The sequence below is a fragment of the Manacus candei genome, unplaced genomic scaffold, assembly GCF_025592945.1.
Source record: "Manacus candei isolate 608988 ecotype Guabito, Panama unplaced genomic scaffold, ASM2559294v1 h1tg000014l, whole genome shotgun sequence".
NCBI classification, from domain to species: domain Eukaryota; kingdom Metazoa; phylum Chordata; class Aves; order Passeriformes; family Pipridae; genus Manacus; species Manacus candei.
The window spans coordinates 65041197-65069193 of record NW_026138062.1 but is presented as its reverse complement, the minus strand read 5'-3'; the positions used below and the strand labels follow the sequence as shown (position 1 = coordinate 65069193).

At 50.6% G+C, this 27997-nt stretch overlaps 1 protein-coding gene across 1 annotated transcript; it reads left to right on the top strand.

Moving 5' to 3' along the window:
• The first annotated feature begins 166 nt into the window (after positions 1-166).
• On the top strand, positions 167-27596 carry CHRDL2 (chordin like 2). Its single transcript, XM_051780034.1, has 11 exons — positions 167-248; positions 7618-7730; positions 8504-8597; positions 9761-9903; positions 13146-13239; positions 14319-14374; positions 15893-16061; positions 16977-17171; positions 20244-20426; positions 25063-25155; positions 26706-27596. Exons 1-11 carry the CDS (start codon positions 167-169, stop codon positions 26783-26785), a joined length of 1302 nt encoding a protein of 433 aa, XP_051635994.1. The 3' UTR covers positions 26786-27596.
• Positions 27597-27997: the final 401 nt, after the last annotated feature.

Below are 27997 nucleotides of genomic sequence, written 5' to 3'. Positions count from 1 at the left end.
AGCATCGCACACCGGCATCGAGACCTCGGCACCGTCGGGCACCGACCGTGGGAGCAAAGCCCCCGGCACAGACACCGAGACGTCACCGGGCACCGCACCGGGAGCAGCATCGGGATATTGGGCAGCGCACTCCGGCACCGGGACCGACGCCGATCGCCGGGCTGCGATGCTTCCCGGGGCGGGTCCCTTCGTCTTCCTCCTCCGGTGCCTGTTGCTCCTCTTCGCCTCCGAGAGTCGAGCCCGGGCTCGTAAGTGTCCCCCTCTCCCCTCCTGGCTGCTCCGCATCCCGCCGTGCCTCAGTTTCCCTGTTTCTTCAGTCTCCAAGAACGTGTAGGGGTGCTTTGCGGGCATGGCTGGGGACACGGGGAGGCTCCGGACCATGGCAGGTGTTGGATGGACCTCCATGGTGGGGATGTCCCAGGTTTCCCATCCGGCACCACTGGGGACATGGCTGTGTCCCCCTCTGCCTGCTGCTGTTCCCAGCTGCTTTGAGGGGTTGTATAGCGCCGAACACACCCCTGCGTGCTGATGAGGGGGCTGGGGGGCTCCGTGGGTTGGCAGGGATGTGCTGAAGTGCTGGGACCCCCCTTCCATGGGCTAGAAATGTCGCAGGGCAGGGGGTTGACTTGCAGCCCTTCCCCTGCCCAGATCCCACCCTGCACGGGTGCACCTCCCCTCCGGGAGTGGATGAAGACAGGGGCAATTTGGGGAAATTACCTCCCCAAAAACAAAGCTGGGGTTTTTTTTCCATGTCCATCCCTTGTCCATCTCCATGTCCATCCCTTTTCCGTCTCCAAATCCATCCTTTGTTCTCTCTCACTCCTGCTCCCACCTGACTGAGCGGGGCAGACAAAAGTTTGGAATGGGGAAGGGAAGGGAGGTTCAGCACCTGTGCAAAAAAGCTGGAAGGACTTGGCCGGAGCTATTTAGGAGCTTGGAGGGTACTGGAGCTTTAACTGGGGCCAGGAGGTGGGTTTGGCTTGGGCAAAGCACTAGGACCCCACCAGTGGGTGCTGAGCACTCCTGCAACATCGCAAAGGCACTGAAGCTGTGAGCAAAGTGGAGCAGGACTTGTTGTGTCCCTACATTTACTCTCCCTTTTAATCTCCCGGAATCCCAGCGGAGTCAGTCGGTGGCTGTGTCAGGGTGATTTACAACCTGCCCGCTGCCAGCAGTGCATTAGGCAAATAAGCGTCCTCCTGGAGCGCTGTGAGCACTGGATTGCTCATCCCGGCGGGAAGAGAGGGGGGGAAGAAGGGAAGGCAGGGGCATGGATGGGGCTGTGCAGAGTCCTGGAGAGCAAAATCTGGATGAATTTGGCACTTTTGCTTTCCTGGGCTCATCGAAGCCACTAGACTCAGAACACAGCATCTGTTTCTTGCAAAAGGGATGTGGGTCTGACTCCCTGCCCCTGCCAGGGCTGCTGTGGTACCCAGATTAGGAGGAGGATGGAGGCATCTCCTGAAGATGAAACAGGTATTACGTGATGCTTTCACTCTTTGAAGGTACCTACTGGTGGTAGCAGAGCCTCTAAATCGTGCATAAATCATGATGAGTGGGGGCAGAAAGGTTTTGTCTGCTTTGGGAGGAAGTGTTGAGGTCCATTTGCAGAACTTATAATGGTAATAAAGAGCTGGGAACTTTGGGGTAGAAGCAGGACTGGAGCAGGGGGATCCAGGATCACCCATTCCCCAGCTCTGCAGCACTTTTTCTTTGCTGCAAGGCACATCTCATGGTGCCAGGGCTCCAGGTGCCCCATGGCTGAGGGCAGGGTGGTTTTTCTGACAAGACCCTAATCAAATTATGGTCTTTGCTCCATCATCCACCTCTGCAGCCTCAGATTTTTCTCAAGGCCGAGTGCTCAGGGAGAATGAAGACAGGAATAAATTAATTATCAGCAGGCTCATCAGCCAAGGGACCTACAGTGTCGTGGCTAAAAATAGGTGAGAAGCAGAAATGCTCAGGCTTGAAGGCAACTCAGAAAAGAAGAATTTGCCCACAGAAAGAGGCTATTTTAGGGGATTTGCGCTCCCAGATGAAAAAAAACTATCAGAGGCACAGGTTACTGGGCTGAATGTGCTGCTTTCTGAGTAATTCAGGGGCAATAGTTGAACGCAACCATGTTTTGGCTGGAGGCATTTAAACACCAGCATCTCTGGAGAGCGCGGGGCAGTGGTTTTTCCCAGGAGCTTGGAAGTTGCTGTTTCATTTCTTTTTAACGTGGTTGCGGAGAAAAGGGGGTTCATGTGATCCCTCTGTCCTAAGAGTTTGGATCCAGTGTGCTGAGGGACTGGGTGGTCCAAAGTGGGAAGGACCAGGATGAAAAGCAAATGCTACCACTGCCATGGAAAGGGGGATGTGAGGGCTGCACAACCTGCTCTAGACAACTGAACTTTCCCTTGGGAAGGAGTGGGGGAATTTGGGCCCTGTCTGCAGCTCCAGAGCCCATGGGGATCCTCTAGGTTTGGGACTTTGCTTGGATTCTCTACCCTGGGGAGCTCAAAGATGCTTCATGAGGCTGCATTTTTGGACCTACAGAGTTTTCCAGGCTTCCAAAGTCCTGAGTAGGAATTCTCAACCCAGAACTGAGTGAGGCGAGTGTGTGGGAAGCGATCTGGAGATGTGAGCGGAGTCTCTGGGATGCCACATGTCAAGGGCCTAGTGTGTTTTAACCAGTCCCCTCTCAGCTAAGTTGCATTTTAAGCCCTTCATAAATACAGGGCTGTCAGAGGAGCGCCTGGACTCTGTGTACCAGCCAGTGCCTTTTACACTTTATTTATGGCCGCTCTTAAAACTTGCAAACTGGTTTGCATAAACTCTCATCCCCCCCCCACGGCCGGCACGGCGCTGGCTGGCAGGTGTGTGACCTCCAAAAGAGCTGCTGGGGCTGTGAGCCCGGCTCAGACATTCCTTGATCAGATAGAGCTCCAGGGGTGCCATCTGGGGATGTAGGAATGCCCCCCCCCCACCCCTGCCCCAACCATGGGGTGAAAAAGGAGAAGGCCTGGGAAGTGTTTCAATAACATCCTTGTTGGAACCAGCTTGGCACCTGGAGTGAAGGTCCCTGCTTGGGCAACTGAGGCACGGGACTGGTGAAGGCTTCCTGTACTGGATGAGCAAATTGGGATGAGCATTTTCCATGCTTTGAAGTCTTTCAGGTGCATCAGCCGCTCTCTAGCCTGCAGCAGGGACTCACCTCTGGAGACTCCCAGTGTCCTGGAGCATAGAGGAGTTCCGGTGTTAGTCAGGACTGACTGACAGAGACCCAGCTTGTCTGCAGCCAAGGTTAGGAGATGTGGTCAAATTCTAGTGGAAGGTGTCCCTGTCCATGGCAGGGGTTTGGAACTAGATGATCTTTAAGGTTCCTTCCAACCCAAACCACTCTGTGATTCTATATCTGGGAGTGTTCTGATCAACACTGGCCAATTTGATGGTCCAACAAGGAGGTTGTGAGATCTTGCTCATCTCCTCTCATTTCATGGATTCTCCCTGGGTCTAGAGCAGGTCAAGAAGCTGTGGGGTGGCTGGTGAATGAAGCTGTTGAGATGCATCTTGAAGAAACATTCTGTTCTCATGGTGTAAGAGATGTCAGCAGTTACCGGATGCAGCACAGGATGGGTTTCTCCTCACCATTCACTCTGTCACCCTGGATTGGTGTCTCTAAAGCACCTTGTGAAGGTGCTCCAGTGGATTCAGACTGTCTTAGACCTTCTGTGACAGCCTTTTGTGGGGTTTCAATCTCCTAGTGGCTGGAAAGCTTCCCACAGTACATATCCTAAATCTTCCAGGCTTTCCCAAGCTGGTTGCTTTTTCTTGTCTCTGCCATGACCAGAGATCACCCTTTTTTTTTCTTAACAGCCCTATCTCGCCTCTTCCCATTGTACTTCCCATCTCATATTACATTCCTCCTTACCATCCAGGATACAATTAATGCTAATTAATTTCAATTAATGGTAACCAAACCAAACCAGGGCCTGGGTATAGCCTCAAGCATTTCCCAAGGGTGTCCAGACTCTTGCTATGGGTCTTGGCTGGTGCCAACTTGGGCTTTGCCAAATGCCTGGAGACAGCAGGGCCGAGGTGGCTCCAGCAGGTGAGTATGGACATGAGCAGGACCAGGCAAGTGGCTGGGGTATTCCATGATTTGGATGTAACCAGATGGTCCCCAGTCAAGAAAACACTGGAGCCATGGCAGAAAGCAGCTGTTGGATGGGAAGGAAGGGAGAACCCCCCTCCTTCAGGATGTCCCTAGCAGAGCCCTTTGGGGTGGGCAGGGTGGAGCAGCTCCCCTGTGGAAGAGTCACTCTCCAGAGCACCTTCCACCCTCCCTCTGGGCATGAGGCCACAGGTCTTGCTGCTGGGCAGCAGAGGAATCATTGTCATGGCTTTCAGGGTTTTTTCTGGTCCATAGAACCCATAATGGAAATCTGAAGACCAGGATCTTGTACTGGGGGCTTCTTGTATTTGAGAAGAAACTGGTTAGATGACACCTGCTCTCGGAGGTTTTTGCAGTGGGGAACTTGCCCCTTTCCACCCTCTGCTCCTACTCCCAGGTCTCATAGGGCCACTTCTAAGCATGGAGCTTCTAGTTTGCAATCAGCAAGCTCTGGTTGTGTCTCCAAGGTGGTATGGACCAGACTGGACAGGTTCTTGAGAAGGAAAACAAGATTTTCCATGGCTTCACCTGGATTTTTGGTGCTGCAAAGCACTCCACAGCTATCGAGTCCTCTCTGGAAAATGAGACTTTTCTGAGCATGCTCTTGCTGAAGACTCAATAAATAAAGTGACTGAACAGCATGGGAGCAATTCACTGCCACAAATGGCTTTTCACTCCAAGTGAATTGGGAGGATATCCAAAGTTTGAACTCTGAAAATGAAATTATTAGCCTGGCATGGGAAAAAATGATCCAGAGCCTCCAGGTCTTAAGCCTCCTCCTTCCTTCCTCCCATCCATCCATCCATCCATCCATCCATCCATCCATCCATCCATCCATCCATCCATCCCCAGCTTGCTTTTACCCAAAATTGCCGGCAGCTTTTGCCAAATAGCTGCCAAATGCTGACAAGTGTCTTCTGCTGCCCAGTGCTGCCAGTCGGCTTTAATTTTACCAGCAGCCCCTTTGCAGACATGAATCAGGCTGCTTTCGAGGGCTGGACCCAAACCAGGGCTCCACTGGTGATTAAATGTTTGCACGGAGCAGCCAACTGGCAGGAGAGCCTGCAAAGCAGAGCGGGGCCACAGCACGTGGAGGCAACTCGATTTCTTCACTCTCAGTGTAATTCATGAAGATGCTGCAAGCAGGGAAAAATGAAGTCATTTTCTCACCCTTTTGCAAAACTATTTTTGTGGATTTTTTTTCCTCTCTCTCTTGGGTTTCTGCGTTTTCCAGCTGCATGCTCACCAGTTTTGTGTAGTATGCTGTAAGCTCGTGTCCTGCGTGTCCAGGAGTAGGGGTTTGCCGGCTTGTCAAGGGGTTTGGAGCAAGATGTGTGGATGATGTAAAGTTCTGAGTAGGGAAAAGGAAGGAAAATACCTCTGCCTGTCCCTCTGATGACATGCACTCCAAATTATTGCAAATCTCCATCTCTGCAGATGCAATGCTGGCCCCACACCACTGTGCTTGGACCACAAGGTCTGGACAGCTCCTGTGAAGGTACAGCTTGGAGAATCAAATGCTTAAAGCCACCAACGAGGAGCTCAGGGCTGCTGGCAGAGACCCATAGGGATCATCACAGACCCATAGGGCTGCCCTTCCTGCTGGCCAGAGAGTCTGGCCATGGTGGAGCATTGCTTGAGTTCATCTTGAGGATGGTCAGGAGCTGGAGGAGGGACTGCAACCCACCCCAAGCGTGTTTGGATGACCTTTGGTTGATGGGAGAAACCCATTAAGCAGGTGACATCTCCAGTTTTGGCAGGGTGGGACAACACCAGCTGGGCTCTCCAAACCACTGCTGGGCCCCAGGTGACAAAGCAGAGCACAGGATGGCTTTTAGCATCTTTGAGGTGGTGAACAGCATTGGGGTCATTTTGGGGATCCTCTGCTGTTCATCAAGGAGCCCTCCCAGCAGCCTGGCAGGGTAAACACCCGAGTTCATGGAGCTGGGCACTATGCCTTGGAAAACAGCCCTCTCCCACATCCCCAGGGTGCTGTAAGGCTTTAAAAGACCCATAAAAGCTTCAGGGAGCATAAATGTCTACACTGCCTTTGAGCAACGTCATCGCTCAAACTACCTCAAATCCCCTCAATGACATAAACTTTTAAATCACCTTCAGTTTTCAGTGGGGCTGTGAGCACTTAAATCACTAAAACCACATCAGGCAGGTGTGTGCTTAGTCATGAAACAACTCAAGTCCTGGTGTGACCCTCTGCCTGGTCAGGGCTTGGGGACATGTCACAGGAGAGTGGGAGAAGCCATCAGGGCTGTTACAGGATCCTAGACTCCTGTGGGTTGGAGCTCGGTCCTGCAGGACCAGGTGATGCTTGTGGATGTGAACATTAATGATGACTGATTTGGATTTTTTGGCCAAAGTCCTGGGGTTTTGCTGGTGATTCTGACCATGGTTTGTCCCACAGGCTCCCGCTGCAGGTGGGTCTGGTCCTGTCAGAGGGTTGGTGTGTGATCAAGGACTTGGAGATGGAGGGGGTTGATAGGGAACTGCTGAAATACAGGGAGAGGGGGGTAACCTCGTTCACCACTTGTGCTGGGTGCCATCTAATTGCTCTCCCTGTGCTGTAGTGAGGTTAAATCCATGCCAGTGTAGCCAGGCCTGGATTATTTCTGGGACAGACGCTTCCTGTTCAGGAGCACAGCTGGAAACTGGCCCTTCTAAGGATAATACAAGAAAAAGACACACATGTGTTTATGCTTTTGGGGGCAAAAAATGGATGAGGTGGATTTGCTGTTTGCATGGACAGCCCCATAAATGAAAAGCCAGTCACTCCAGTCAGACCTGTGCTGCACCAAGCCAGGTAAAGCTAAGGGGATGGGACAAGCCAGCCCAGTCCTGCTCCTTAGAGATGATATTTGGCTGCTGGTGTGGCGATAGTGCTTGTCCAGGGATCCTGAAGAGAATGAGCTGAAGTTCTTAGAGGGAGCAACAGGTTTTCCTGCAGACTGTTTCCACCCAAAATTGTCTTTCTTTTTTTCTTTCTTCTTCTATTTTTTTGTTGTTGTTGTTGTGCAACGGTGAAAATGTCCCCTAAATTCAGGCTCTCCTATCTCTGTCACCACTCCCTGGGAGAAATTCCGTCCTATGGTATCAACCTGTCCATCTTCCAGTGAGCATTTCTACTGACCTATCTTAGAGTAAAATCTCAATTTTCTTGGCTCAAACCACCCATTTTGTTCCTTGCTTGCAAAGAGAGTCCAACTTGCTTGGAGGAGTTGCCATTTGGATCACATGTGTCCCAGCATAAAACCAAATCATTACCAAAAAAAAAGTTTTGGGGGAATGTATTTCATCTGGGATTTGGTGGGTGGGATGTGGCCATCAGCTACTCACAGGGAGCAGCATGAAGGCACAGAGCTGTCCTTGCTGTTCTCATCGCAGTGGGAGGGGACCTCTCATGAGGACTATCTCTTTTTCTCATGTGGATTCTCCTGGTTGACTTTCAGGGCTGGATACGTTCTGTGACTTCAACGGCAAGAAGTACAGCCCAGGGGAGAGCTGGCACCCCTACCTGGAGCCCCAGGGGCTGATGTACTGCATCCGCTGCAGCTGCTCTGAGGCACGTCCCCTACGAGGGGCCATGGGAGGTGATGGGGACACTCCTGTGCTGGGGCTTTGCTTTGGCACCTAGTTTGACCTGAGTGTCTAATTTGACCTGAGAAGCCCTTTCCAGTCCCGTAACGACATCAGATTAATTTCTTCCCTTTTGAAAAAGCTGTCCCATCCCCCTGGTGGTGTTGGGTTGACCTTGTGAGGGAGTTGCCATTGACTGTGGGGAGACCTTTTGGTACTTCAAGGGAGCTTGCAAAAAGATGGAGAGGGATTTTTTACATGGGCAGACAGTGATAGGACTAAGGGAATGGTTTTAAACCAGAAGAAGAGAGATTTAGATTAGATTTTAGGAGGTAATTCTTCCCTGTGAGGTTGGTGAGGCCCTGACACAGGTTGCCCAGAGAAGCTGTGGCTGCCCCATCCCTGGAAGTGTTCAAGGCCACGTTGGACAGGGCTTGGAGCAGTGTGGTCTAGTGGAAGGTGTCCCTGCCATGGCAGGGTACAGAATAGGATGATCTTTAAGGTCCCTCCCAGCCCAAACCAGTCTGTGATTCCTTGATTCTGTCTCAGTAGTGTTGGTGGGCTGTGAGTGGAAGTGGCTCAGGGCTACTCTTGGACCACAAGTGGTCTTTGCTGATGATGGACCATGAGCTGGTTGGGTTTGTGCACAATTTGTTGTGATAATGTGGCTACCACCCAACATCTCCCTCCTCTTGCAGGGGTGAACATGAACCGAATGTTCCCTGTGGGCTTAAACGAACCATCTCTGTCTCTCCCCAGAACAACAACATCAGGTGCTACCGGATCCAGTGCCCAGCTCTGCAGTGTGCCAACCCCGTCACGGACCCCCAGCAGTGCTGCCCAAGGTGTCTTGGTAGGTGGACATCCCTCAGGGAGCAGGTGGCCGTGATCCTGCAGAGTGGTCCCTCAACTGCTCACACCTGTGGCAAGGCAGTGATGCTGGGTCTGATCCTGCTCACGGAGTCATGACAGCTCAGGCTGCTCATGATGCTTTTTCCCTCCAAAAATGTAATTTTTGATGGAAAAGGGCTCTCTGCCAGTCCACTTTCTCACCCCCATCCCGAGAGCTTTGTAGGGACAAAATGTTATTTCACACTTCAGGGACAACCCAAAAACTGGTACTTTATTGTGATCATTTGCCAGCAAAATGTCAGGGGAAAAAATAAAAAAGGAAGATTTTTAACAACCTCATTATCTACACTGGAGATCATCTCAAGATTTATCCCCAAAATTTTCCCTACCCATCCACTACTGATGGCTTCAGTTTACCTCAATATGTTCATTCTCTCCCTGTAGATTACTATGATTTCACCCCCATAATTTTCACTATGTGTCCACTACTGATTATGTAATTTTTACCTTAAATCTTCTTTCTCTCTCCTACAGATTAACTCACATTTTATGCCTGAAGTGTTCATTTTGTCCTCTCAGATTTTTCCTCCAAAATATTCCTTGTCCATTACACTTTACCTCAAGCTTTGACCCCCAAATTTTCCCTAACTCTTCACTACTCAGTTTACCTCAATCTGTTCATTCTCACCCCTATAGATCACTTCATGATTTAGCCCCAAAACTTTTCCTACCTGAGTGCTGGCAAAGCCAGTCAGAAACTGTCAGTGATTTGAGAAATTAGGAAGAAAAACTAGGAAAAAAATAAACCCTAAATTTAATTTTTAGCTAATTACCCATGGGTGAAGCCCTTTTTATGTGACTCCATCTGAATTTGTAGATCATTATAACCAGGGGAGGGAAAAAATCGAGAATTTTTTCAGAGGTCAGACTTTCAGATTTTACCCCTGTGCTGAGCTCAGTGCAGCCAGGGCAGCCCCATTCCCCAAAAGCTTTTGGGATCATAATTCCCAACCAACCCTGGCTGCTTTCCATGGGAACTGTGGCGTGTAAAGGGCTCCTTGTCCCTTCGGGTTGAGCTCATGGGGAATCTGCAGAGCATCCACGCTCCATCAGGTCCAGGTAGGGCTGGCTCTCATCCTGCTCCATTCTCATATTCTTTTCCAGAGCCACATTCCCCTTCTGGCCTCCGGGCGCCTATCAAGTCCTGCCAGTACAATGGGACGACCTACCAGCAAGGAGAGATGTTCACCACCAGCGAGCTGTTCCCCAGCCGCCAGCCCAACCAGTGTGTGCAGTGCAGCTGCTCTGTAAGCCACCTCAGAGCCCTCGGGAGGTGGGGAGGGCTTGGGCTCTGCTCCTGAACCACTGTCCCACAAGGTCAAAAACATCGTGAAGACCTGGTGGTACCAGCCCATGGTGGTTTATCATCAGGATCAGATTATCAGTGCAGAAGAGAGATTTGTCGGAGATCACATGGGTTGGTTTTGGGTGGGCCCTGTTGGAGCTTTTTGGGGTGGACAGAGGGACATCTCTGTCCCCATCAAGCATCTCAGTGCTCTGGGCCTGTGTCTGACAGCATCCAGCTGGGATGCTGGTCCCCCAGGGAACCTAGGGGAGCTCAATGTGCCTGCAAGGCAACGTGGACACGAGGTGCCAGCGCTTGGGATTCAGAGGTTCTTGGGATCCATAGTTTTGTAGAAAGGCTTAGATTGGAAGGGACTTTAAAGCTTTCTCCATTCCAACACCCTGCCATGGGCAGGGACACCTTCCACTAGACCACGTTACTCCAAGCCCTGTCCAACCTGGTTGTCAACACTTCCAGGAATCAGGCAGCCACAGCTTCTCTGGGCAACTTGTGCCAGGGCCTGACCCCCTTCACAGGGAAGAATTTCTTTCCAGTATCTAAACCAAATCTCTCCACGGAATATTGACCATGCTGTTGAGCTGCTGGGATTTTGCTGAGGTCCGGAAAGGATTTGTTGGCTCCCAACCACTGCTAGGTGCCTCAGTTTCGAAGGGCCTCCAGCTGCCTCTTGTTCCTGCCCTGCATGGCTGGAGCTCCCCCCAGGGATGAGAGCAGAGACACAGGAGTGGTGGGCAGTCGGAGATGGGAATGGGATGGCAATTGGATCTTTGTCCCCCTTGCTTGGGTTTAGGTGGAAGCTGAACCCAGGGCTGAGATGTGCTTGAGCACCAGGAGCTGGGCTCCTCTAGAATCTCCTGCAGTGTTCACCAGCCCTCTGGGCCAGCAGAGATGTGCCCTGCAGGAGGGCTGTGCACGTGCTTTTCAGGATGTCTACAAAAAACTTTTGCAGGAAGCAGCTCCTTTGCATGTTCACTTCCAATGACCTTTGGCAGGACCATTGTATTCCCTTCTTCCCTGATTGGTCCTGATTGTCCTACCTGAGGGCTGTGATGGTAGCCAGGGTGTCCTCAGTGTGCATCTCAGTGATCATCCACCCCTGATTGCTAACTCTGTTGGGATGTTGCTTCTCCATGAGCCTCCAGCAATGCCCTGAGACAGGGCTTGGCTCTGTTTTACCCAGCCCTCTCCCAGGGGTTGGGATCCTGTGAAAATCTATCAAAAGCCAAGTTCTGACACCTTCTCAGGAGGCATGAGGTCAGCAGTGATGGGAAGGCGTGTGGAGTGCCAGGAGCTGAGTGTCAGGAGATAAATGGAGCAGCTTCTCCTCCTTGAGAAAGAGTGAGGAAGGGGGATTGGAAGTGCTGACACTGGACTTGGACACTGTGAAGAACTGCTCACACTGGCTGCTGCCTCTGCCATGAAAAAGAAAGTGAGTTGCAGGTGTGGCTTTCACCACCCATCGTTCAGAGCCCTTGGATGGGTCCAACCTCCACAGCTCCATGAGTTGCAAATAATTGGACCAAGTTTGGCCAGGAAAGAATAAAGAGGCAGGAGAGCCCAAACCACCTCCCTCTCTCATACCAGGAGCACACACACAGGGGTTACACCAGTTAATGCTTGGTAGTAAAGTATCTGTGATACTGGAATAGCTGGTCTGAGCCTCTGGGGCTTGCACAGACCTCAGAGCTCGGTGGCGAGAGGAATAGCTCAGATGTAGAAATTATACAGTTTTTGAGGCTGGTTCCTTTCTTAGGGACCCCAGATGGATAGTGGGAAACACCAGGAAGGAGCTCTTGGATCCAGCTCTATGTACCCACCTTATCCTGTTTTCCCACCTCATCCCCAGGAGCCTGTGGAGTTCTGCATCCCTCTTGGCTGTCACTCGGGCTCTGTTTATTCAGTAGGATAATGCCTTGGATACAAAGAGGAAAATAAAAGGCTGGCTGTGGAGGGGTCTCTGGGCTGTGTGTGTTGTCAGCTGCTGGAACAGCTGCGGGAACAGCTGGCCTAACCCTCTTTAAAAACCTCCCTGAGACTGGAGCCTCTGGGATAAATCCTGATTTTTATGATATTTGCCCAAGGCAGGTCATTGCTGTGAGCTGCTGGTCAGAAGGAGAAAGAAGGAAGAGGCAGGTCTGGACTCCATGAAGAGGAGAGCAGGGTTTGGTTTGCTGTGACCTCCATCAAATCCTGTCATTTATCAAACTTTCCTCATGTTCCTTGTGCAGCAGTTTGGCTTTCTGGTGAGAGAAGAAGCTGCTCTGGTTTGGTTTTCTAAGGATATCCTTGGCTGACCTCTTGGTTTTGGTTGAGTGGGAGCTTGTGGACACCCCAGAGAAAATTGCTGCATGAAGAAGAGGACCTTGCTGTTGAGCTCTGGCTGCTAAACATCCTTTTCTTACCCTTCTGCAAAACAGTGAAAACTTAGTCTTGCGGTGCAAATCGACTGCCCGAAGTGGGACTGAGATGTACTAAGGTCAAGACTGGCCTTGACCTGTGGTTTTCAGTTTGAATCACTGCAGGAATGAAGTTTCCAAACCAACCACCTAGCCAGTGGAAGAAGGTCTACACCTGAATGTCCATCCACAGCTGAGTCTGTGTGCTTGGCTCTGGTGTTATTTAATAACCCCAGGCAGAGGGAGGGCAAAGCTTTGGCATGGACCTACATCTGGGTTTGGCATCAGGTTTCCCATTTCCACCTGTCTCCTTCAGGTCCTTTTCCTGGGAGATGTCAGAGAAAATCTTCTTGTAGCCCTTCAAATCAGGGGGTTGTTCTGCAGAGTTTGAAGGTGTATCGTGGCTTTTTCAGGTCTGGTAGCGCTAATCATTGGTGAGGTTTGAAGATGTACTATCAGAGGGCTTTTGATCATGGCGTCACAGAATCACAGGATGGTTTGGTTTGGAAGGGATTTGAAGCTCCTCTAATCCCATCCCACTACCATGGCAGGGACACCTTCCACTAGACCAGGTTGCTCCAAGCCCCATCCAACCTGGCCTCCAGGGGTGGGGCAGCCACAGCTTCTCTGGGCAACCTGTGCCAGGGCCTCACCACCCTCACAGGGAGGAATTTCTCCCTAATGATTTAGGATGGATCTGCAATTTGAAGTGCTGGTATCCCAACACAGGGGACATACAACCTTTTATAATGCTGACAATTATTTCTTTTTCTTCCCACCATCCTAGGAAGGCCAGATTTACTGCGGCTTGGTGACCTGCCCGACGCTGTTGTGTTCCTCTCCATTAACCGTGGCGGACTCCTGCTGCCAGGTCTGCAAAGGTAATGAGGCTGGGGGTGAGGGTGGGATAGTCCAGTTGGTTGCCACCTGACAGCAGGAGCCATTCCAAGCTGCTTTAGCAGGATTTTGGAAGCCTGTACCATAAATCAGGCCACTTCCTATTTCTTGGTTGTACCAGGGAACAAAACATGGGTGCTCAGGTTTTCCTTGCACATTTCCCTTCCCTCACTGAGTTGTGATCTGCCTTCCTGCAGCCCAAAAGCTGGAAGGGCTGAACTCCTTGCCCTGCCACCGGTGCATTGTGCAAGAGATGGGACCTGTGTGGAGGGAAGTCCTCCAGGCCACTCACCCACCAGGATGCAGAACGGACCTTGTAAAGGCGGTGTATTCTACTGTTGCTCCAGGGAAGTTTCCAGGACAGTCAGGGAAAAACCCTCTTTCCACCCCAGTACAGTGTGGCTGAGCTTCACTCTCACAGCTCTCTGTGAGGGACAAACTCTTGAATTCGCTGCTGGTTCCCCTGTCTCACACCTGGGAGAGGGAGGAGAGAGTTAAGCTCCATGTCTCCAGATGAGACAGATCCGAGAGAGGATGGGCAGGTTCACACCCTGCTGACAGTGAAGTCACAGCATAAAATGACTCTTTAATACAAGAGATATTTATGAAGCTGGAAGGCCATGGTGGCCTCCTGGCCATGGACAGAGAATGACCTCTTCCAGGTACCTCCTCCAAACTCTCCCCTTCTGCCACTTGAGTTCCTCTCTCCTGGTTTTCTTTGGTGCAGCTGGGACATGTCACTGACTCAGTGAGAAATGTCTTTGGATTTATTTTTAATCATTCTTCATGACGTCTCACTCTACCAATGGGCTATTTTCATGCCACCTAACTTCAGAAGCTACAAGGTCATGTCTTTCCTGGAGCTGAGCTGTTGTTGATAGTGGGATAAAATGTTTTTTGAGGTATGGCTCCATTTGCTTTGCGTAATATGAATTGCATGTCCCAAAGTTCCCCTCTTTCCACATCTCCCAGGTGGGCCAGCATCCAGAGGAGAGCTGCCTCCAGCCAAAGAGAGAGCAAATCTTCACCCAGCATCTCACAGGACAATGTTTTTCCCTTGCAGATGGCTCCTATGAGAAGTCCACAGAGGAGGAACCCCTGCAGTTAAACAGAGGTGTTGTACGTGATATTTGCATTTTAAAACTCAGATTATTGCTTCTGGCACACTGCAATTAAACAGCTCAAAGAATGCCCTTGGCCATTGTCTTCTACAAAGAAATGACCCCCAGCAGCTCTTGGAGGGCACTCCAGTCCTTGGACAGCAGAACCATGGACACCTGGTTTGCAGGGGAATCATGTCTTGGAATTGAGTCTAGGTGAGGGATATCAGCACAGGTGAGACCTCAGACCACCAGGGAAAGACCGTTCTCTTCATCTGAAGCATCTTGAGGACGTGGTTTAGTGGTGGACTTGGCAGAGCCAGGTTAAGGGTTGGACTCAATGACCTTAAAGATCTTTTCCAACCTAAATGATTCTGAGTCTATGACCTCTTATGTCTTTGGAAGAGCACAAGGCCTTTGGGAACTGAAAATCTTGAACAGTTCTCCTCCTTGTTTGCTGAGGTTCCTTCATGGTGACATTTCAGAACCAGGTCTGTGGGATTAGGTCACTTAGCTCTTGGCTCTGCCCTTCTCCCTACTGCTCCACTACCTATAAAACCTCCAAAATAGGCACAAGGGGACCCTTTGTGCTGCGTGTCTTGTCCCAGAACTTTGCTCTTGGAAGCCTGGGATGTTCCTGGGATGTTCCTGGGATTTCAGTCCTGCTGGATGGCAGCCCCATACCAGGTGGGAGAGCAGGATATGGCCCATTCTTACCTTTCTTATCCTGTTTGGGTCACATAGATGCCTCAGTTTCCCTGTGGGTATCTAGGAAAAACCAGCCCATTTCCCTGCCTGTGTCAGGGATGTAGGACCTCACCTGCTTCTCTGAGGGCTTTGAGTTGAGCATGGGGAGAGAAAGCTGCTGTCCCAATGAAGGTGACCCACTCATAGCTTAAGGAGGACACCAGTGTGGGGCCTTGACTCCAACTACTCAGTGCTCCTTGGGCAGTGGCAGCAGCAAGATGGGGAAGGGTCTGGAGCACCAGGAGCAGCTGAGGGAGATGGGGGGGCTCAGCCTGGAGAAAAGGAGGCTCAGGGGGGAACTTCTAGCTCTCTACAACTCCCTGACAGGAGGGTGGAGCCAGGTGGGAGGTGGCCTCTGCTCCCAGGGAACAAGGAACAGGATGAGAGGAAATGGCCTCGAAGTGTGCCAGAGGAAATTGTATATTGGGAAAAATTCTTCCCTGAAAGAGTTGTCCGGACCTGGCACAGGCTGCCCACGGCAGCGGTGGAGTCCTCATTCCTGGAGGGATTTAACAGCCATGTGGATGTGGCACTTGGGGATATGGGCCAGTGGTGGCCTTGGCAGTGCTGAGGGAATGGTTGGACTCAATGATCTTGGAGAGATTTTCCAACATAAATGATTCTGTGATTCTATGGCTTCTGGGTCATTGCTTATCCCTGTGGTTTGTGGACCTTCCAGTCCTGATGGAAGGCGAGCAGGACACTGCATGGCTTTCTCCAGCATGCTTTGGAGTGAGAACAACTCAACTACCTGGATCTGAGCCCCCTCCTTTTCTCTGACTGCTCACAGAGGCACTCACAAGACCAGTGCTTGGGGGAGGTGATGGGCAGGAAGCCACCCGGAGCCACTGTGTCCACTGTTCTCAGTTCTTCCCTGGAGTTCATTCCCAGAAGCTTCAAACCCAAGGGGGCAGGTGGCACTACTGTGAAGATCGTCTTGAAAGAGAAGCACAAGAAAGGTAAGGGATGGAGAGGCTGAGAAGTCTACGTGTGGCTTGAAGTGACTTCTCCAGAACTTTGAATTCCCCGAGGAATCCGTTTCAGCAGCAGGTTTCCAGCAGCAAGTCTTACTTCCCACTTCTCCACTGCCAGTATCCCCCTGCTATCTCAGTCCTGGAGCCCAGAGCCTCTTGACTGCATGAATCTCCCACTTTCAAAAAAGTTGGAAGGAAATGGGTCCTTGGAGCATTTTGGAGATCTGGGACCTGGGAAGCAAGGTGCTCAGCTGGAAGGCTCCACATGAACCTTCCAGTACAGTGCCACAGAGGGACAGGATGTTCCTCCTCCCACCTACCTGCCACGTGCTGAGTCTGTCCCAGGTGTTCCTTCTGGAGGAGAGAGTAGGAAAGTGAGATGAGGAGGCAACCCCCTTGATCCAAAGGGGAAATAACAGGTCCTTTCTCCTCCTGGCGGCTCTTCCACTATTGTGCCTCCAGAAAAACTCTTTCCAGTCCTTGGAGATGAAGCCCTAGAGGAAATTTTGGGACCTCCAAAAATTTCCGTGGTGGAGTCAGCAGGTGGCACTCTTCACTGTGCTTCATTCTGCGACAGCCTCCGAGGGACCCTGGGCTTCCAGAGGTTGGGAGGCAGGTGAGGTCCTGCCCACACTTACCCCCGCCCACACTAGGGTGGTCAAGCCCAGCAGCCTCCATCTCCTGGTGCCTGGTCCCTCTGCCCCATGGCACCTCCTGGGCAGGGTGCCTGCAATATCCCAGTTCCCACTGCTGCCGAATCCACTGCTGGATCCTGTTCTCGAGGCAACAGGACCACTCACGTGTGAGGTGGTGAAATGTGCTGAGCTCCACCAAGTCCTGGGTTTGCAAAGAGAAGGAGGGTTTATTTGCACCAGCAGATCTTTTCTCTGTCTCTTCCAGCTTGTGTTTACAACGGGAAGACCTATTCCCACGGGGAAGTGTGGCACCCTGTCTTTCGGCTCTACGGCCTCCTGCCCTGCATCCTCTGCACTTGCAGGGACGGCGTCCAGGACTGCCAGAAGATCACGTGCCCCAAGGAATATCCATGTGATTATCCGGAAAAAGTAGATGGGAAATGCTGTAAAATATGTCCAGGTAGGTGGGATCCCACCTGCTCCTGCAGCTGGCTTCCAGATCCTTCCCTACCTTGGTTCAAAGCCCTGGGATAGATGTGTAGGTTTCACATTGCTAGTGTCTTGAATCCACATCGGAGGAGTTCAAATGGAAGGGCTGGCTTGTCTTGGAGGGCAGCAGGACTTTCCCAAGGTGAGGAAGTTGCAGTGGCCCCCAGTAAGTTCCATCTGTTGGAAGGGTGGAGTCTGGAGGAAGACGCTGAAGGAGGGACATGCTCAGACAGACAGAAGGTGCTTTCTGGGGAGAGGGCACGTGGTCTGTTCTTCAGAGCTCCACGTGGGACAAAAAGTCATAGGGTTAAATTGTGGCAGGTGAGATGCTGGTGAAAGGAGGAGAAGGAGAACATTTCCCAGGAATGGGGTTATCTGTGGTACTCACGATTTGTTGGAATGAGAGTTCCCCATACCTGGAAATGGAGGTTGGACACACAGCTGGAGTGGGCCAGTGGGCACTGGGCTGGTGCTGGGACATGGGAAAGGGTCTGGAGCACAGGTCTGATGAGAAGCAGCTGAGGGAGCTGGGGGGGGCTCAGCCTGGAGAAAAGGAGGCTCAGGGGGGACCTTCTTGCTCTACATCTGCTTGACAGGCAGGCTGTGCTCCCAGGGAACAAGGAACAGGACAAGAGGAAATGGCCTCAAGTTGTACCAGGGGAGGTTTAGGTTGGATATTGGGAAAATTCCTTCCCCAAAAGGGTGTCCAACCCTGGCACAGGCTGCTCAGGTTGGTGGTGGGAGCTCCCATCCATGGAAGGATTTAACAGCTATGTGGATGTGGCACTTGGAAACATGGGTGGCCTTGGCAATGCTGGGGGAACGGTTGGACTGGATGATCTTTGAGGACTTTTCCAATCTTAATGATTCTGTGATTCCATGGTGGAGAAGACCTCTTTCCTTTTTTAATGTTCAGTGTGTTTTGGGTCTCTCAGCTGCTCCTTGGTCTTTGGAAAACTGTTTTCCTTAAACCACCAACCTGGCAAAGATGTGGCAGGGCTTGAGATCTCCTCCTGTTCCCACTGGAGAATGTTTTCCAGGTTATACCTGTCTATACTTTCACTTATCAGGAGATGTTCAGCTGATGGATCACCCACTGCTTCCCTCCGGAGACTATGAGTGTCTTTGAGCCTGGCTGAAGGTCTAGCAGGTTCTCTGTGATCTCTTCTGATGAGTATCTTCAAGGGGGCTTTGTGGAAGGATCTCACCAGGGAGAACAACCAAGGGGCACTGCCACATTTTGGAACTGGGGCAGACAGGCTGCAAAATCATTTGAGCTGCGATTTTCAAGGTTTTCCAGCCTTTGGGCAGGGAGGTTCTGGGATGGCCTCCATGGGGGAGCAAAGGGCAGAAGCTCAGCTTGTTTTAATAAGGTTTCTGATATGTTTATGAGCAGGATTTATGATGTGGTGCCTAGTGGGAATGGGATGTGATGACTGAGCAGAGCCCTTCCATTCTTGCATTCCCATTATTTTGGGTCTTTCTGCTTTCAAGTCGACAACTTTCCCTGCTTGGATCTCTTGTCTGCTGTTCAGTATTCTTTTTATTTCCAGTTAAACACCCTGATGCAGGCAAAATGATTTTGTTCTTGCTTTCCAGTTCTCCCAGACAGTGATCACACACACACACATACACATTGCTCGGCCCTTTCCTTCACTGCACGGAGGTTTTGCCCATCTTCTTTCTCCAGGCAGCTTCTGCAACTGTTCTCCCCTTCCTCCTTTGTATCCAGTAGTTTGGAGAGAAACACTGGGTGATTTCTGCTTGCTAAAGGGATGCTGATCCCAGGATTGTGACCATGCATTGTTTGGATGGGGAGGTCATCGGAGCTGCTGTGGGCAGAACTAGTGACCTTGACCCATGTCCCTTCTTCTCCTTTCCAACACTGTTGGGCCATTGAGTGGCTCCAGAGTGAAGCTCCAAAGCTGTTAAATGCCTGTTGAATACGGGGTTCCTTCCTTGGCTTGAAGGTGGGGCTTTAATCAAGGACTCCATGACCTTAGAGGTCTTTTGCAACTTTAGCAGCTCCATGATTCTATGAATGCCCTGGAGCAGGTGAAGTTTAATAGTCTGGGGCAGAGGTTTTCCTGCCCCCTGACCCTGTGGTGGAAAGGATGAGGGTGCTGGGCTGTGGTTTTTCCCCTTAACCTCATGCTGAACCTGCAGAGCTGAACGCTTGTGTTCCTGGTGCTTATCCCTTTAAACTGAGATTTCCATCCCCTCTTGGAGAAAAGGAGCTCAGGACCACCTCAGAAAGCCTGGGGGAGAGCAGAATCAGGCCTGAAATAACTGTCCTACTAAAATATACCCCATGCATCTATTTATAGCCAAACTTTCTTTCGAGTAGCGTAAAAAGTTTCAGCGTCCAAAATGGCTGGGAGAACAAGGCTAAATTCAGCAGGGCTGGGCTCCTCTGCCTTCCAAGGCTCACAACCAAAGGCAATAAATCTCCTTCCAAAACCATGGGGGATTCTTAATTACTCCAGATATATTAAAAAAAAAAAGTGAAATGTTAGCAGCTCTTCTTTACCGAGGATGTTGCAGAAGTCACGTAGGGCCCCGGTGTGGGTGGCACCCCACATGGGGAGAGTGCTGGGGATGGTGCTGAGCTGGGCATGCTGCCCAGGCAGCCCAGCCACAGCTCTGGATCCTTCACTGCTGGCTCATCCCTTCGCTTCCCTGATGTTCCTCCTCCAGGACAGCAGTTGGAGTGAGATGGGAAATGGGGAATCCAGTCTGGGCTTTGTGGTGACGGTGGCACCAAGGTCCCTGTGGTGAGATCCAGGTGCTGAAAATCCCCTGCCCTGTTGCCTGAGTCAGAGGGAATGGAAAACATCAGGATGAGCAGGTCCACAGGTCCTTTACTATCATCTCCCTTCGCTGCCAGTGCTGGGGATCAGATCAAGGTCCTATTCAGAGCCGCAGCTGTGTCCAATGGCACCAAACCCAACTAGATGCCTTTTCCATGGCCTGGGTGCTGAGGCAGCTCCTCCAGGCTCCTTCCTGCCCTGATTTCATGAACTCTGTCCTTGTTTTTGCCCAGAAACTAGAGTCAAACCCACGGATGAAATAGTCACCACCCGGTGTGGCAAGAACCCCAGCCATGTCCTGGTGTACATGTTTGTGCCACCGCGCTCGGAGAACTCCAAGGAGATCCTCAGGACAATGGCCATTGAGAAGGAGCTGACGGAGGAGGTGGAAATCTACAACTGGAAGCTGATTAAAGGTGAGTACCATAACAAAACCAGCCAGGAGTACAAGGAGTATGTGGAAACCTGAAGCTTTCCAAGCTTTGGTCAATTTTTCAGGCTTTTCTAACAGTGCTCCAGCCCCTGTGGGGTGAATCAAAACCTGCTGACAGCAGGGTGGCTCTTCTAGCTCCCTCATTTCACCCTCTTTTCCTGCAGTTCTATGCAGATCAGGGGCTGGAAACCACTTTTGGCCCCACCATGAGCTGTAACACTATCTGGAGGCACAGCACGTGGGCAAACAAGACAAGGGCCATGGGACTGTTCCCCTAAACCTCCCTGTTTTCATGCCAAATGCACATGGAAAACAAACAAAAAATTGTTCTGGCACTCCATGTTTTTGCTTTTGTTCTTTTTTTTAACCCTAGTCCACCCATAGCTTCTGAAGGGGGAATGAATTGTCCCCAGCCTACTTCTCGGATGGGTGGATTTGGATGCTCCTCTTGGTGTGACCTCCAGAGGTCAAAGCATGGCAAATACACTGTCTCTTACTCCCTCCCCATACCTTCAGCTTTGCAACGTTGTTATGGACCAGAGGATCCCAGGGACTCCTGGTCCAGTAGATATTTGTGTTGAGTTTCTCTTGGGTCCAGGAAAGCATCATGGTACCCCAACCCTGAGCTTCTGTTGGATGTTCTCTATCCAAAACACTTGAGCATTTGAGGTTGGTTGTACCTTTCCTATGGATACAACGGCCCTCAGTCCGGGTGTTCTGGACATGTGTAGGCAAATGTTCTGGTCTCTTGCTTATGGTCATGTGTCACCTCACTCCCTAGGGAGACCTCAACCAGGCTCTTCCCGGCCACAAAGGGTGGGTGCACATGGATAGTAGCCAGAGAAAACAACCCCAGAGATGGACCCCTGGTTGCCATCATGTTTCCATCCTCCCCCTGCCGTTCTCCATCCTCCATGGTGCCCCTCTCCCTGTCCTCCCCCTCTTCTCCTTCACAATGGCACCTTGTAGCTAGAGGACAGCTCTGAGCCCACACTGTCTGGGCCCCACCGTTTCCTCTCCTCGCTCCTTGGCAGAAGTTGCCACCCAAACCTTCTTGGTACCTTCTGAGGCCAAAAGCTTCATGCCTGCATGGAGCTCCCGAGCCCTGCCAGCCAGGGACAGGGAAGGCCCTTGTCCCTGAGGCCAACACAGCTCTTTTGCTTGGCAGAGCGAAGTGTTGTTATTGGGAAAGAGTCACATATGGATTCCACCTCTCCATGGTCCATCTACTCTACCAACAGTGCAGCATGTGTGGAGTAAAGAGGCTGCAAGTCACATCTGGACCTCGTCCATCTGCCTTTGTATGGGCTTGTGATACCTATATGGCTTTCTCTATTTCTGTCCTGGGAGGGTTTTCTCCGTGAAGCAGGAGCTGAGAGGAGAAACCAGTGCCAACACCCAGCCAAAAGTCTCACCCAGCTGGCTAGTGGTGCACAACCAGCCTCCAGAAGAGCTGCAATAGGGGCTTCCCCATGTTTTTAGGGGTCTGAAAACCACCAGGAGCTTTGAAAAGTGACTTTCCAGTGTTTTTGAGCAGGAGTTACCATGGGGAGAGAGGACAACAAAGGAACAGGCAGGATCAAAGAGGGACCAGCATAGTTTGGAGGCTCTGCAGTTGATTCCTGCCCTATACCTGGATCAGAGGTGTGGTACATCCATGGACCCCTTTCCCACATTTACCCTGCCAGGCTGTTGATTAGACAGTGATCAAAATGCTCCTTTCTATCCTGAAAACTGACAGTTCTGAGACCTCCAACCATCCCTGGGGTTTCACCATGCTCGTATTCCCTCACACCTGGGCTGGAGGAGACCTGCATGGTTCACACCAGCCATTCCCATGCTTCTCTGGTGTTTTCTTCCAACATGGAGACTCTACAGTCCACCTACTTTCTTCCAGAGCCAAAAACTCCTTCCTAAGGGAAGACTTTTCCCAGTGTGCAGCTCAAGCTCGGACCTTCTCGTCCTCTCCACTGCAGATGTGAAGAGCACAGTCCTTTCCTCTGAAGATGGCATCAGCTCCCATCTCTGACATCTCTTACATGGTTTAAGAACTTGAATATTTTCATTCTTTCCTTGATTTTCGAAATTTCCGGTCCTTTGGTCCTTCCCATAGCTCTGCTTTGGACTCTATGTGTCTTTCTTGAAATGCAGAGCCCAAACCAGGGTGTGGGTCTCTGGCCAAAGGTTGTGTCCTGCTAGGATGGGTCTCATACTCCCATGTGCACCCAGGCTGCCACCTCCGGCCACCCACCAAGGCTTTGTTTTGCAGATGATTTAGAAAGTCTTGAGACCAGTTTCTTGAACCAAACTTGCTTCACTCCCCAGCCCAGCGTTAAGTACTGGTAATGCTGGATTCCCACATAGCCAGCAGAGAGAATTATGGTATGTCCACCCATTTCAGGATGGGAAGGAAGGTGCTGCAGAAAAGCCTGTCTCTCCAAAATTAGGAAGGATGAGCTGCTCCATTAATTCATTCCTCGTGCTCTACTGTACTCTACTTCTATTTGGATCCTGAGGCAACACCTAAAGCATAGAATTATTGAATCATAAACTGGTTTGTGTTGGAAGGGACCTTAAAGATCATCCTGTTCCAACACCCTGCCATGGACAGGGACACCTTCCACTAGGCCAGGTTTCTCCCCATCCAACCTGATCTGGAACACTTCCAGGGATGTGGCAGCCACAGCTTCTCTGGACAGCCTGTGCTGGGGGCCTCACCACTCTCACCATAAAAAATTTCTTCCTCCTATCTAGTTTTAATCTCCCCTTTTTTAGTTTAAAACAATCACTCGCTGTCCTCTCTCTACAAGGCCTATTAAAAAGTCTGTCCCCATCTTCCTGATAAATCCCCTTTAAAGCACCAAGGAAGGTGGCAAGTGCTTGGCAGCCCCACCACCTCCCTTCATCTCAGCCAAAACATTGCAAGGAATGATCCTGCCCGTTGGATGGGATCTGCTTGACAGGAAGTGGCACTGCTCTTTCGCAGCTCCATCCCCTCCTGTCTCTCTGGTGGGTGGACTGTTCTTATCTGCACTGCCCTGTGCTCTCCTTGTGCCTGCTGGAGCATCCTCTGCATTCCTACACTGCTCCCCACCTCCTGGCATCTGTCAGGAACGGTCATCCCAGGGCAGGCAAAGGTCTCAGCCAGCTCTGAGAGAGCTCTTGGGGGAGCATTATCTGGGTCCGTTGATTAAAATTGTTTATCTCTCCTAGCTCTTGTTTAAATATCCTCTTCATTACTAATGTGCTGGAAAGTGCTTCATCAGCCATGGGGACTGCAAGCATGGCCTCCTGCCCCTTTCTAAGTATAGACCAGAAGGATTTATTGAACACTTGTGCCTTTCTTGTGTCTTTAACAGTTATATTACCTCCATCCAGTATCTTCTTTTGTTACTGGTAGGACTTCTTTTCCCAACCCACTGAAAGGACTTATTAATAGTCCAAATATCCACATATTTCTCTGTATGTCTTTGACTTCCTGTATTAATTTTCCACAGTCCATAACATCTCATTTAGATGGATTGCAAGCTGGTTCTCTTTCATGACGTACTCTTTTTATGTGTAATTGCTGCTGGGAATCAGGGAAAGTGTCTTAACCAAATAAGGGGGACCACATTGCCTCTCACATCTGCTGGCAGCAAGAGGCTGGATGTTCTGGGAGCCTGGGTGAGAGGTGGGGAAGGATATGCCCGGCATACCTACCTGGTTTGTCATGCTTTGGAATATCGTAACCCCTAATCCCACAGAAAGGTCACTTCCATTGCTAAATGCAGGTTCTGGTTTGCTTGGGTCAAACGCCTGAGTCAGGCACCTCTACTAATGGGATGATGCTAGCACAGCCAGAAATATCAATCTCTGCTGAGGTCACTCGTGTTTTTTTCCTGTCCTGGAGAAATTTCAGGGCTGGTGACTGAGAGATGGAAAACTTTGGTCCCTGGCTGCTTCGAGGAAAGGAAAACATCCTAGGATGGAGGGGTCTCAGCAGTCAGGGGAGATAGGTGGTCGAGAGAGAGCAGAGGGGACAGGGATCTCAGCATCTTCTTGGTCTCACCTTTATTTCTTTTATGGTTTTTGGGGAAGATCAGAACCTCTCCAGCATGAGATGTTTTCTGGAGCAACAAAATCTTACTGTTTTCACCTGCTTCATGGTGTCCCTGCTGTGTCCTGATTTAGTGACCAGTACTGTTTGCATTGAACCATAGGATCATGGAATGGTTTGGGTTGGAAGGGACTTAAAGCCCATTCAGTTCCACCTCCCTTCCGTGGGCAGTGACACCTTCCACTAGGTTGCTCCGAGCCCCATCCAGCCTGGCCTTGAACACTTCCAGGGATGGGGCAGCTTCTCTGGGCAACCTGTGCCAGGGCCTCACCATCCTCACAAGGAAGAATTGCTTCCTAATATTCAATCTAATATTCAAATGAGATCTCTCCTGACCTTGACCAGCCTTGGTTTCATTCCCAAACTCCCACTAGGCTTTGTGAGCAGGTCCTGCACCGAACCAGGACCCCAGGGCATCCAGAGCAGGCAGTTTCCCCTTTGCATCTCAGGAGGGGACAGAACATCCAAACCTGTGTGAGCCTTAGATCAAGAATCTGATGCCTTGTGTTCCCCTCTGCAGGAATATTCCATCTGATCCAAACCAAGACGATCAGCAAACAAGAATTCAAGCAAGAAGCACAAAACTTCAGGCTGATCACCAGGACAAACGAAGGTAGGGAAAGAAAAATCCCTTTTCCTCACTTCTCCAGCACATCCTGCCCCAAACAACCCTCTATTTTCCTGCTCTGCTCTGGCCATTCCAAAAAGACTGCATAAATCCCGACACGGCATGGGGAGCTGAACCATAGGGAAAAGGCTTGTGCAAGCTTAGCAGGGTTGGAACTGACCTGTTTTCACACCCATATGCAACACTCCTGGTTAACAGCCACTTTATGGTATTGGAAAGGGCAGCCAGCTTTCTAAAAGTGGATGCACCCTTGTGAAATCCAAAGGATTTGTCTCTCCAAAGCCCATAAAACTGTTTGATTTTTATATCTAATCCATCTGGTCTTAAAGGGTGGGGGGATGAGGGAGAAAAAAAATAAATGATGCAAGGGATTAGAAAGAAAATAAACTGTTGAAGTGTTTTTAAAAATCACTCTGAGTGTTCTTGGATGTGCGTAAATGTTGCGAAAAGCAGGAATGCCAGTGCACATGCCGGGAGCGCCTGTACGGAGTGAAACTGCCATGCTATTTCCTGCTGGCTGCCTCTCCTCCTGGGCTGTGTTGGAGTTTAGTGGGATAGGCTGGGATCAGAGCCATTCCCATATTGTCCAGCACCCACAGGTCACTGGGTCAGTCTGGAACAACTCTGCTGCCCAGTGCACCCAGTGTGCCAGGGAGGCTGGAGATTGGTTTTCACCCCCAGTCCCCTTGGGACAACATCTCTTGAGCGAACCCTGGGGAATTTTCCAGTTCCTGCTCCCAGATTGTGTTTCCCACCCTCATGGAGTAATGTGCCGGCTTCTTCTTGCCTCAGTTTCCCCTGGCAAATAATCCTGTTGAGAATCTGCAGCTCGCTGGTGAGGCTGTGGGGGTTGAAGGAGGTTCCTTCTCCTTCTACAGCAGGATTTTCCTGTGCCATAGGTAGAAGAGCCAGGGCTGATGCAGCAGCAGGAAAATGAATACAAGTGCAGGGGCTTTGAGCAAGCCACCCCAAAGAAATGGGGCTGACAGAAGGGAGGAGAGAAACCCACCTGCCCACTGCTGTGAAACTGAAATTTTGGCTTTCTGAGGGTGAGACAGAGGACAAGCAAAATGCTTCTTCCCCCTGAGAGGCAGGGAGTCATCCCAAATTGCAGACAGGCCAGGCAGGACATGGCCCTTGATCGTATCAAAGCACCCTTTGAGGAGGTAGAGAGAGAGATTTATCCCTGTTTCAATCTTCTTTTAAGCTCCTTTTCTTATAAGACCATGTGAGGGTTTACCAGGAAAAGCATTGGAAGTGCCATTGATTGTGCCATTAATTGCATTGCACTGGGTAAGAAGGCCCTTCTTGACCACAAATACCATTTTAACTTCAAGGTGACAAAGTCTAGAGCTGGATGATGAATCACTGATGAGCTGCTCTGGCCATGGCTGGTGTGGGTAGATCTCTATCCTAATCTCTCTCCCAGCATGGTCCTTGTGGATCCTCCAGCAGAGAGGGTGCTACACATGGGGGAAATTGTCCTTTCCTGCTCCAAGGTTGTTGCTAATGTGTGTCCCTCTCTGCTCATCCAGGTCACTGGAACATCTTCCGAGCCCAGACGTCAGAGCTGAGGATGACAGAGAGCCCAGAGAAGGAAACAAAGAACTTGTAAAGCTAAAAAACTTTACCCTCGCTTTTGATTTATCTACACCCCCACACATACACATATATATGAGAACCAGAGCTGCATTATTAAATAGACTGGCACTTCAATAAAGGATACACTAGTGTAAGTTCCAGAAACTTCAGATCCCAGTTGATCCGTGTGAAAGCCGCAGCCATGGAGGTGCCTCTCTCCGCTCTCTCTCCATCTTCTGCTATCCTCGGATATGCAGAGGGAAGAGGGCGAACTGGCAGAGGTGTGAGACCTGGTGTGACATGAAGAGGTGGGATACATCCCTGACACCCCGGCATTCTCAAAGAGCACCAGGAGCAAAGCTTGACCGAGCATCTTTCCAATCACCGATGCAAAGATGACCTGCAAGGAAAGAAAAATCATTCTTATTTCTTTTCCTGGAGCCCCTGTGATCTGTAAAGGGTTTCTTTGGCTGAAAACCCTCCAAAGGGTGTTTTGTGAAAAGTCTTCTGTCTTTCCTCCTCTGTTCCAGCTGGGAGGATCCTTTTCCCTTCTTTGCAGATCTTGTGAAGATGTAGTTTTTGGGAGGACCCACCTGCTGACAGGGTCTGGGACCCTGAACACTGCACTAAGGTTGCTACTAAGCAGGTTATTATGCTATATATTTATATATATCCTACATAATATCTACTGGGCTGTATTCACTGGAGGCACATCTCCCAGAGAGTCAACAGGACCATTTCTGCAGCGTGGGGAGGAGGGTGTGCAGCAGCATCACCTTCCCCCTGTCTGGAAACAGCTTTGGGGGATTTTCAAGTTGGTTTTGGTACGTGTATTTATCCTTGGATTCTTGTTTTATTCTGTTTTGATAAATCTATTTATTTGGAGATCCAAATCTGTCTGATAAATCTGATTAAAGCATCTTCTTGATTCAGCTTCCTGTGCTGGTTTTCCTTTCCCTCTAAGGTCTGTATTACATCTCTGGAAGGGACCCCATCCTGGTGGGGTCTGACCAACTTGACCTCTCAGAGTAGGGATACAGGATCCCATGGATGCTTTGCTCATCAGCAGGGGATCATCCTTTCCCATTTCCTTGTGGTCTGCACATGGTTTTGGGCTGAAAACAGATCTTGGGGCTGGTGGTGGGCATGGGGAGACAGGTCATAAACCCAGACCAGGAAATGGGAAGTCCTGGAATGCTGGCCAGGAGCCCAGGCAGGCTGCTGAGTGCAGGAGCTCTGTCTTGGA